Source organism: Hemicordylus capensis, chromosome 4 (genome assembly GCF_027244095.1).
Source record: "Hemicordylus capensis ecotype Gifberg chromosome 4, rHemCap1.1.pri, whole genome shotgun sequence".
In the NCBI taxonomy this organism is placed as follows: Eukaryota; Metazoa; Chordata; class Lepidosauria; order Squamata; family Cordylidae; genus Hemicordylus; species Hemicordylus capensis.
Window position 1 is genome coordinate 203,243,007 of NC_069660.1, and position 12,073 is coordinate 203,255,079.

At 43.1% G+C, this 12,073-nt stretch overlaps 1 protein-coding gene and 1 long non-coding RNA gene across 6 annotated transcripts in view; one reads left to right on the forward strand and one right to left on the reverse strand.

Annotated features, from left to right (window-relative positions):
- The window catches only part of ZCCHC2 (zinc finger CCHC-type containing 2), a 42,656-nt gene that overhangs the window by 28,485 nt on the left and 2,098 nt on the right, over positions 1-12,073 (forward strand). For both annotated transcript variants that reach the window (XM_053313550.1, XM_053313551.1), the window contains exons 11-13: positions 2,074-2,171; positions 8,569-8,697; positions 9,957-11,432. In XM_053313550.1, the coding sequence (XP_053169525.1) occupies positions 2,074-2,171; positions 8,569-8,697; positions 9,957-11,432 (1,703 nt within the window). The remainder of the gene's footprint in view (positions 1-2,073; positions 2,172-8,568; positions 8,698-9,956; positions 11,433-12,073) is intronic.
- The window catches only part of LOC128352963 (uncharacterized), a 62,443-nt gene that overhangs the window by 22,190 nt on the left and 28,180 nt on the right, over positions 1-12,073 (reverse strand). The gene's annotated exons all lie outside the window — the stretch shown is intronic.

Consider the following 12,073-nt stretch of genomic DNA (forward strand, 5'->3'; position numbering starts at 1 on the left):
TGCTGGTCTGATCCTCAAAGGTGGTTCTGGGAGGCTACTGCTCCATTCCATGATCATTAGCTTAAGGGGTGCCCCAAGAATCCATCGTGTCTGATATAGTCAACCTATACGTGAAACTGCTTGGTGAAGTCACCTGGAGGTTTGGGCTGAGATTTAACCAGTTTGTTGATTATATCCAGCTCTACCTCTTCATTTCGAACACCGAATACCAGGGAGGCAGTGAAAACACTTAACTGGTGCTTGGAGAAAGAGACCTGGCCATGATTTTCCATGCCATGGTTATATCCAGTCTGGATTTTAATATACTCCATGTGCTGCTGCCTTCAAAGATAGTTCAGAAACTTTAATTGGTGCAAAACATGACTGTCAGAATGTTGGGAACGGGTTGGCTGAAATGTAATACATCGATTTTGCTCTAGGCTTAGGCTCAATTTAAAGTGCTGACTTTAACCTTTCAAGCCCTCAACAATTTGGAGCTAGGTTACCTTAAGGACTGCCCCATACAAACCTGCCTTGCTCTCTGGTCTACCACTGACAAATTTGGTTGGCAGCTGCCAGAACTAGGGCCTCTTAAGTGATGGTACCTCATTTGTTGAGCTCCTTCCTGAAGGAGATCAGGCTGGCTATCTCTTTCCATTTTATGTCCATAATAAGCAAGTGAGGAACAGCATTTAAATGCTTGTTTGTGTGGTTGGAGCAGGGGCAGACATTTGAAGGGACAAAAGCTTGTACCCTCTGCTCAAAAAGCGGTGCCTTGTTTAACATCTGGCCAAGTCTGGATCAGGCTCAAAATGGGGCTTGCTTTTTGGCCTGCCCAAGAGACTCCATACTCTGAAATGCTTCTAAGCATATCCAAGATCAGGCTTCCTCAAACTGCGGCCCTCCAGATGTTGCTGAACTACAACTCCCAGCATCCCTAGACACAATTTTATGTGGCTGGGTATGCTGGAAGTTGTAGTTCAGCAACATCTGGAGGGCCGCAGTTTGGGGAAGCCTGTCCAAGATCATGGAATTAGTAGTTTTCTCTGCGTTGTTTTAAACTTTGAAGCCAGCCTGTGAACAAGCAAGTGAGCAAACACACATTTGCTGTTTCTTCCGCTCCCCACCCCCCCGAATTAATAAGGTGTGTTCATATTCTTAATACTTTAGAAGGAGAGGGAATATGCTACAAACCACCTGAGCTTTTGCAAACATTTTTGACGGATACTCCTAAAACACTTCAAGTTTTTTTAAAAAAAAACGATTTACCAGGAACGTTTGCAAAACCCAGATGGTTTTTGAGACAAGCAGGAGGTTGTATACACATCTCTAGTATAAACCATGATACTTAAATTGCTTGTAATGCCAAAGATACTGCACAGGCCCCCTTGGCAGAAATTATTTTATCAGCAAAGTCAAAACTAGAGCAGCCCACTTCCTCTTTCTCCTCTAGTAACCTAAGAAAATGTGAATTGAGGGGGAAGGCTTGTCTTTCTTTCAACTACAGGAGCTCCTGTCCTGTGATAAAATTTGTTTCACCACAGGAGGTATTGGCTTAAAAAAAAAAAGCTACATAAGAAAGGAGATGCAACATTCTACCAAAGGAAAAGCAAACATGCCAGAAATCATCATTGTATACTTTCAGCCCAAGAATCATGAATTCTGATATGGCAGAAAAACTACCCATATTTTCCTTTCTAGAGAGTCTCAGTGGAAATGAGGGAAGGGCTCTGATCCCTTCTCCTGTGTCTTGGGGATAGTAATATTTTGGTTTTCAGATTCCCTGTAAACATAATATTGTGAAGGAGAGTTTTCATGGGGCACAGATGCTGACTTCTTAATCTAATGTCCTAATTATAGGTTGCCAGACGATAATGATATGTATTGTGTTAATGTGTTACATTACATTATTTTAATGTAATCATTAACATTACTACTACGTAATTCTAAATGAATAGCTTTGCATTTTTAGTTCTGGCTAGCACACTCAGTTTCCTTGAATTGCCTTAAAGTTCAAGATAATGTCCTGATCTTGTGTTGCCATGAAAGAACTTATTACCAATTTGTTTGACAAACATTTGTATTCCCACACAGAGATAAAGTCAAGAGAACTGACACTAGGTTAACCATCAGAACTAACTGTGTAAGAGTTGCAGATACTCACCACTACCTCCATCTAGGAACAGCAAAAGGTAGGAAATATAATTGAAAGACGTTTCAGGTATAATAGAGTTGAAGAATTATCTGATGATACTGTGAGTAATGTCCAAATTCCATGAATTGCACTTGTGTTTGGAACAACTGCAGTATTGTGGGTGCTGAGGAGTGTAATAGCTAGACAAGATGCTACTGGAGATTTCTTTTTCATGAAAAGATAAGTCTGTTTAATCATTAAAATGCATGCTGTTAGATTGCCTAAAATAGCTTATCAAAACTCTTCTTCATGGTATCTTTGAAGTTAGTTCTATATATAGGTCTGACTCTTGTGCAGAGTGAACTCCTGGAACATCTTAAAGCTTTAGCCAGGGAGCTGTTGTTTGTGCTCCCTCCACTTGAGAGGAGTTCATGTAGAGTGACCTTCTCTGGACTTCCTAGCTAGGTACATTCTGGAAAAAGATGTCCATGTTCTTCAACTACTTACCAGAAGATCAAAAGAAATGGGCTCAGTTTTGCCCAACAGAAGCCTTCTGTTTTGCAACACAGCAGATTAAGACATTCTTACATAATGCTCGTGAGTTCTAGAGCCATCTCCTTGCTTTGCCACACCTAGCTCCAATACACGTTCTTTAGAATAGACCCTGTATTCAAGACTTGTTCTGTTATAGAGAAGGATTTAGTTCTCTGAGGAGAGTGTAAGGTAGGGGGAATGCATGACTCACTCACTTGGTATTACTATCAAGCCCGGTACAAGTGCAACCATTTAAGTGCCACCCAAGATGCCATGCACCTCAGAACTGATACATTACCTGCAGACCAACACGCTATCTGGAAATGGTGTGTATTGCATACCCAGTGAAGAACAAAGTCTAATGCTTCTCAGCCAGGTCAAAGCCATCCAGATCAGCCAGGCTACTTGACTTTCATTGATCCTCTGATTTAATCCATCTGTGGTTCCAAACTCCTCAAATGCAACAACTGATGGAACTTGCATCACACAGGATCTGAGCATGTATTGGTTCAATACACATTGGCACACCAATTTGTATTGGTTTCACTACCTTCCACAGAGAGGCAGGGACTACATTTCTACAGGAATAATAATATGCATATCAACAGCCTCAAAATGCCAGTGGGAACATGCTTCCCCAAGTGCAAAACGGTTTATATCACCACCGAAACACACTAAATTTTACATCATGGCACAATTTCTGAGACTAGTTGCCATCTAGTAACAAATTTTTGGAGCAGTCTGCACTGCAGTGTCTTCCCTTTGGCCGTACATGTCGTGGACTTGAATAGTTGGTAGATGACCCTCAGCAAGGCAGGTGAGGTGGTTTGCAAATGAACTTGGCATTCATGCTCTCTTCCACATCTTCAGAATTTGTGTTAATGCTGGATAGAATAGTTTACATCATCAGGAAATGCTGTACAACACTTAAAAAAAAACATTGGATGTAAAGGAAACAGGGAGAGAAGAATTCATGTATTCTCTTGGGGCTTCAATAAGATCAGGGATGAGCCTTCATGTAGGTATTTCTTCCATTATTACTTCAGATTCCAAAAATGGGGTCTGTTACATTGTGATCTGCCAACCCTGGATCACTAGAGTGCCTGCGTTTACCTCCAGATCAAGTGGTCCTCCATAGTATCCACAAACTGCATCTGATTGTTTGCAAATCTCTTTGTAAGGTTTGCTTCCAGATTAGAAAACCTCTACTAGGAGAACTTGCACAGAGTTATGCTGAGTGGTGAGGGGCAATACATCCTCCAAAGGGAAACATTCTGCATGCAAGTGTCATTTCCACAAGAAACATGAACACTGTTCCTCCTCTCTTCAGATTCTTCCTTAGCTGAAGTTAAACACATCCTGTTTGTTTCTGCCTAAAGGTATACACAATCTCTTTGTCTAAAGTCCTTCAAGTTCCAAGTAGCAGCCTTGTCTACTTGCTTGGTCACTCAAGGTCTACAGCAGTCTCTGGTCGCACTCACCTGAATTGTGCTCTTCAGAGAGATTCTTGTCCAAATCACAGCCTGACAGAATTAGAGTTGGAAAGAATTGTGGAAGTCTTTTATCCCTACCCCCTGCTAGAACAGAATCCTCTGCAGGATTCATGGATTTTCTGCAGGATCTGCACAAAGCACTCTCTGTTCCTACAGGAAGCCTTTTTGGGGGCCTTAGATCACCATCCCTTAAACTTCTCATCTGAAAGGTTTTGATCTTTAACTGTCTACAACTTAAAAACCTCTGTCTTTATCCATGAAGGAGGACTGGTGTGCCTTTCTCACCTACATCTGCTTCACACTGTATCCAAAATGAACACTTTCACATAAGCCAATATACCAGATTATCCTCTTGACCTAAGCCTATAGTTGAATTCTGCCTCCTTGCAACCTGCGGATACTCTTGGCCCATACTACATATCTAGCTAACTTGGAGAACACCCTCCGTGCACCAGTTCTGTGAAGTGACCTGGTAAAATTTCCTTGCTGGAAATAAGAGGAACATTTTCTTTTCTGCAGGGGTAAAAGAGCTGCCCCTGTTTCTTCAGGGTCATCATACAGGGACCCCAGTTCTATGTCATTTGCATATACATGTCTGCTCTGAGGTTTTTCCTAGCCAAACAGGACATAAACATCTGGGTTCTTAGCCATTCCTCTAGCAGTTTGCTTGGGGCATCATGGTTAACAAAATATATACTTAACCATATAATGATTTCCATCCTGGTCTTGCACAGTGTTCTATTGGCCCGTCACAGAGAGCCCTTTGAGTCCTCACAATTCCTCTATACCCTTTCTCTACTAGGGATGTGCACAAACCTGTTCGAAGGCCCTTTTACAGGCCTCCGGTCAGGTTCAAACAACTGGTGGCGCTTGCACCCAACGTGCACACATCTGTTGGGTACTTCCAGTCCAACAGGGTGGCAGGGAGGTATGCTGCTGCCCCGCCGGACCCTCTTAACGTGCAGCACTGGCAGGGGAAACGCTGCAGGAGGGGTAAGAGCACCCTTCCCCGCCCTTAAAGGTATCCCCCTGCCTTTGAGTACTCTCCGCCGCCCCCCCCCCCCCGCAGTTCCTTGCACATCCCTACTCTCTATGTTCCAAAACCATCTTGTTACCCTCAGTCCTAACTCTCCCCCTGACCACCACTTTCTCCCATGGATCTCAGGAAATTATCTCCATTCTGCTGTCCACTCACTGCAGAAGGATAGAGGAGCACTCTGTGTCCATAGGGCCCTCCTTATCTACTTCAAGTGCACCTTGCCTCCCAAATTAAGTCAGCCTATTATTTTTCTTCTCCTTTCATGAGAGTGAGTCTGTAAGTCCATGCTGCGAGATGGATCATAGCTTGTATTGTGCCCATCTACAAAGCCCACTTGCTCAAATTTCCAGTGCTACCCTGACCCCTTTCACCAAGATACTTCCACAGTCTCTTATACCATTTCCCTACTCCAAGAGATCTGTAGGGCAGCTATATCATCTTCATCATATTTTATGAGCTTGATGGGTTTGCTGCTGCGCAGGCTTCTCAACAGCAATGTCTTGCAAAATGTCCCTCAACTTCTCTAGGAGCAGCAACATATCCCATGCTTCTTGGACTGTTCTTGGAGGAGGCTATCCAGGATAGTCCTGCTCCTCCAACAGAAAGGAACTGGGCAGGATCTTCTCCACAGAGTTCTTGGAGCTTTACTAATGTAATCCTGCCACGAGAGCAAGTGGGAGGAGATAACTCATTCTGGATGCCCACCAGTCTGCCATTTGGTGGCATTCTGCCACATTAGGTGACATTCTTAGGGGTTCCCAAGTGGTCTCCCATGCAACAACAACAAATATTTATATACCACTTTTCAACAAAAGTTTGAAGTGGTTTACATAGAGAAACAATAAATTGGTTTACATAGAGAAATAATAAATAAATAAGAAGGTTCCCTGTCCCCAAAGGGCTTACAATCTAAAAAGAGACACCAGCAACAGTCACTGGAAGTACTGTGCTGGGGGTGGATGGGGCCAGTTACTCTCCCCCTGCTAAATAAAGAGAATCACCACATTTAAAAGTGCCTCTTTGCCCAGTTAGTAGGGGCAAAGTCCAGGCACTGACTTGACCCAAGCATGCTTAACTTAAGCAAGGTTGCTACACCCTAGAATGTAAGAGCAGCCCTGCTGGATCAGGCCTAAGGCCCATCTAGTCCAGCATCCTGTTTCACACAGTGGCCCACCAGATGCCTCTGGGAAGCCCACAGGCAAGAGTTGAGTGCATGCCCTCTCTCCTGCTGTTACTCCCCTGCAACTGGTATTTAGAGGCATCTTGCCTCTGAGACTGGAGATAAGGATGTGCACAGAACTGGAATGGGCCTCCAAATCAGTTTGAAAGGTGGCTGGCATCTGGTTCCGCCGGTTCGATGGCGGCGGGGGTGCTGCATTAATATATCCTTTATTATAAGATATATAATATATCTTTTATTATATATTTTAATATTTTATTTATATAAAAATAAAGATATATTAAAAGTATTAGATCCAAAGTTAATTGGGACAGCAGCGTACCTCCCTGCTGCACTGTTGACTGGATACAACCAGAAGTATCCGGCATGTGGGGGGGGGCATGCCACATGCGCATGGCATGTGCGTGCCCGTGCTGGCATGCGCAGGTGCGCCAGATACTTCCAGTTGTATTTAGTCAGTGGGGCAGCAGGGAGGTATGCTGCTGCCTCGCTGAACTTTGGAAAACAGGAGCGCCAGTTGGCGAAGAGCGGAGGGAGGGGTAAGTGCACCCGCCCCCACTCTTAAAGGAGCACCCCCGTCTGGTTCTGTGTACATCCCTAGCTGGGGGTGGCCTATAGCCTTCAGACTAGTAATCATTGATAGACCTGTCCTCCATCACAGACCTTCAGGACTATGCCCTGCAGCCTTCCTACTTGTGCATCAAACCACCTGCAGCAGCTTTTAATATATCTTTATTTTTATCCCAGCTCATGCAGACAATGTTTGTGTTTGGCCTTCTGTTGACATTTTTTCCACGTTCAAGATGGTTTTTCTAATGGACTTACATCAGCCAAGCAGAATAGTGTGCCCTCCACTGCAATCTCCTATTACTTTGCATGCCTAAAGATGAGGTCATACTGCAATCTGACCTTGACTTGTCTTCCTAAGATGATATTTGATTCTCATCTGTCATAGAATCCCTTTTGTTTTCTCTCCTGACCACAAGATAACAAAGAACAAGGCTTGCACACTCCAGACATTGAGAGAGTGATGTCCTTTTGCTTTGATTAAGAGTCTAGTCGAGAAAGGATAATTTATTTCCCTTCAGAGCGCTCTCTGTGAGTTTTTACACTGTAGATGTCTTGATGATTGGCTGCCACAATTAAGTTCCCCTATGAGCTTGCTAAGCAACTGATTCTGTCTAGAATATAGGAACACTTTACCAGGAGAATAGCTACATCTTCTATATAGGGCAGTAACAAAAATATTTCTTGAAATGGAAAAGCCGCTACCTGGTTCATGCCTTCCAAGAGCTGATGTCTGTTTTCCTAAGGTATATACATCCTCTTAAAGTATGGTAGCTAACCTCTCGCCTATTTTTGGGACTGCATAGAAATCAGGTAGAAGAAAAACAGGTTGCCTTCCTGTAACTCAGATGTTTGAATGGTCACGGGTCTGTCCACCTTCTCTGATATAGGGTTGTCTTGTTCTGAGGGAATATTTGGTGTGGCTGTGAAGGAACTGAGTGGGAAGGCACTCTCCCTCTCCTTGAAGCATGTGCAAATAAGATCACAGCTCTCGAGAGAAGAGGGTATAAATACCAGATCCCTGATTAGAGCACTAGAACGTTCACCAAGCTGGCTATGTGCAGGTGCAGAATTCATACATGGCGCTGTACAGATGACCATGCCAATCACAATCCTATATAGAACAAGGATATATGATGGGGATTTTCAGAATTTATTTGTAAGGCTGAAGGGCAGGTATTTATTTCCCAATTCACCTGGAGGCAGAATCCAAGGAATCATGAAACTAATTTCATGGAGCTTCTGAGCAAGATTAAACTTCTGTGTTTGAACAGCAGTCCTCCATGCCATATGAATCCATATCTGGAACAAAGGAGACTTTCTAGAGTGTATTTGTATGGCAGAAAGATCAGCTGTTCAAAGGGAGAAAGTAAAACATATTCCACTGGGCATGCCAGAGTCCTTTGTGTCTAAAGTAGCTCTCTGAATCCCAGCTACAGATTATGGTATATAATGATACTGGTGGTGTCATGCAGCATAAAGTTATCATTTTCATTACTGGCTTATAAATGTTTTCATTGCAGCTTTTAAAACAATGGCGTTAGTGAAACTATCTTCAGAGAGTTGAACACTGGGGTGCAGCAGGTGAAAGGTGATCTAATTGGGTTTGGCAGTAACCTTGCTGATATCAAATCTCTTCTAGATTCAAATTTAGATATTACAGTTGGACATGATACATGTGGAGAAACCTCTTCAGAGAGTTACAGTTCTCCTTCTAGTCCACGGCATGATGGAAGGGAAAGCTTTGAAAGTGAAGAAGAAAAAGACAAAGGTTGTATTTGTGTTGCGCGCGCGTGTGTTAAAATTTTTGACACCTTGTAGATAATGATGTACTAGAAATTATAGAATCCTTTTAGATCCCTTCTCTTATACGTGAGGTGATATTCCCAGATAAGACTCCAGGAATCGATTTAGCAACTTTGCTCACATAAGTTGGAATACAGTGCATTTTAAATGAAGATTAAAAATGTGGGTCCCTTTATACAGAGGGGACAGTCTTACATTTTGTATCCTCTCCTGTAAGGGATCCCGTCTTTCTAGCAAAATAACTAATATCGTTATCTTCTGAAGAAGTATGCAGTTCTGACAAAGTTCAGAACATCTTACTATACCTGCAACTAGCCTTGCAGAATTCTCAAATAACTGGGATTTTTCTGTACCTGTGGATGTGTATAGAGTAACTTTTAAATATCTTTTCTGAGCTAACAGAGCAAGAGGTGACAATTCTCAAGTACAACTGCATCCTTTTCATACATCTCTACTCTTTCGTGCTTTTGCCACCTTTTATTATTTTCCAAAATTGAATCATGCTTTGGCAGTCTGCTTATATATACTTTAAAGCGCAGGCTTGAAAAGTAAGTAATATGTACGGAGGCTTTGTTTAGTTGGAGCTTGACTTTTAGCTTTGTGGAATTCATGAGCATTCTGAAGTGCCTTACCTGTTCTGGAATTTACATAACTTGCCAAAGTTGCATTTTATATGTCGTAATCATAAGAAAACTGGCTTTGCAGCAGCATTAAAGTTTTATTATAGGTTACCTCTTTTATTTTCAGCAATTTTTAAAACCACATTAGGTTTTGTATGCAACCTTTTAGCAGAACTACAAAGCAGTTAGTTAATGTTTTTAATGTGGCTATCCATGGTATTCAAAACTTACTTGCAAAGACTGCACATATTACACAAATGCAATTAACAATTTCTTGTTAACATTTCCATATTGTTATGGGAGACCTTCCCTTCCCAGTGCAGTAGGTGAACATTTCTTAAAGCTTTTCTACAAAATGTGTGTTTCTAAAGACCCTTGAATGCTGATAAACTTGCCAAGCAAATAACAGGAAATTGAAAAATAGCAAGCAGCACTGGTCAACATATGAAAGCTGTAAGCATTTTTCTCCCCCCGCCGCTGCACCTCCTGCACCATTATTTTAGAATAGCCATGGAGATTATATAGCTGTCTTGAACTGTTTAAGCCTGAAAGAGATGGGTTTTTCTAGAAACACAAATGTTTAATGATGCCTTGTTTTCCACAGACACGGACAGTAATTCTGAAGATTCTGGGAACCAAAACGTGATGAGGTTTACTGGCTATGGTACTGCAGATCTCAATAAGTCGCCAGCACATATTTCAGTTAGAGCAAAAAATGGAAATATTGTAGAGGATCCTCTGAGTTCACAGTTTCAGCATATTTCCTTTATGCCTGCCCTGCACTGTGTGGTGCGTAATGGTGCACAAAAGCCTGAAACAGTAGTCCCACCACCCATATCTGTTGATGGAAAAACTTTGGGAATGGTGGTTGCTGGTCCCATTGCCCTTTCACCAATGAGAGAGTCTGCGAATTCAGCTCCTGTTGGAATGGGCTCGGCTGGAGACTCGGAAAAACACATTGAACTTCTGTCTTCCCCTTTGCCAGCCACTTTCCTCCCACCTACAGTACAGCCTGGTAGTCCTGCTTTGCACTTAGCAATACACAGAATGAAAATATCTTCACCACAGGTTTCATCTGAAGGTTGCACAGTCAGCGGACCACAACAACAAACGGGAAGCCTAAGCATTGGATCACCAAACACTGCCTTTATCCCAGTCCACAACCCAGGTAACTTTCCAGGATCCACTGTTCCTACTACAGACCCCGTCTCAAAATCTGCATCCCATGTGGTGGGCCTAAATCAAATGGTGCCTCATGTTGAGGGAAACACAGGAGTGATCCCTCAGCCTTCCAGTCTAAAAGTAGTTGTTCCTGCACCGGGTCTCTCCACAGCGCTTCCTCCAGCTCCTTTTACCGTACCAGTGACTCTTCATGCTACCAGTGTCTTGCCCAATCCAAGTACAACTGTGCTGAACACTGTGGCATCAACACCACCACCGCCATCATCTTGCCTGTGTGTTTCTCAGGTCCAGCCTACTGTTCCTCCTGCAATACCAACCCATACGCCAGGTCCTGCACCGAGTCCGAGCCCTGCTTTAACACACAGCACTGCTCAGAGCGACAGCACTTCCTATATTAGTGCTGTTGGGAATACTAACGCGAATGGGAATCTATTGTCTCCACAGCAGTTGGGGTCGGGCCCTTGTGGGTCTTGTGGTCGCAGATGCAGCTGTGGGACCAATGGAAGTCTTCAGATTAACAGTTACTTTTATCATAACGCACTTCCTGGACAAGTCTACAGAGTTCCACCTTTCATCCCTCTGCCGCCGCTTTGCAATGGTAGCTACCTCAACCAAGCACATCAAACCAATGGAACACAGATTCCTTTTTACTTGCCTCGGGCCCCATATGCAAATGGGCTGATGCATGACCCAGTAATGGGGAGCCAAACCAACTACGGTATGCAGCAAATGGCAGGATATGGGAGGTTCTATCCTGTATTTCCAGCTCAAAATGTAGTTGCCAATACTAATGGATCAGGGCCCAAGAAGAATGGGAATGTGTCCTGTTATAATTGTGGTGTTAGTGGGCACTATGCACAGGACTGTAAGCAGTCATCAATGGAGGCCAGTCAACAAGGTAATCATAACTCCCAACACAGTTGCTTCTGAGTTCACTTAGTTTCTATTTACCATGCTGCCCCATCCTGCTATTTGTGGTTTGTATGACACTCCGTATGTTTGTGTGTGAGATTTGGCTGTAAAACCACCTAGTAGCTGGTAATAGGCCCCAGTAGTTAGGTTTTCATAGGGCCAGTTCAGGCAGTATTTTGTCTGGCCACACAACAGGTTGAAAGGGCATGTGCACATTGTGAGCAAGCATGTCCTTTCCTGGTGTGCTGGGGCACCTTTTTTTGCAGCAGGGAGCAGTTTGACTGATCTGCTCTTCTACATCCTGCAAACACTAGTTTTAAACTAGTAGTCTCGTGTGATTAGGAAAAGGTGTCCTGGTACGCAGGGGTGGGCCCTCCTGCATATGTGAGTGATGAGCTGCCAGAAGGCAAATATGCACAAGTACAAATAAACCACTAAAATCAAGGGGTGCCATCAGTGTCTTTTTAATACTTACTTATTCACTTACATGCCCATTGGTTTTTCTGGTGTATTTTTGTTTGAAACTTGAACAGGAAAGACCAATTTGGTAGGCTGAAATGATCTAGTATAGTTCTATTGAAGTCAGTGAAATGACTCCAGGTTTGTAAGTCTGGTATACTGTCTTTG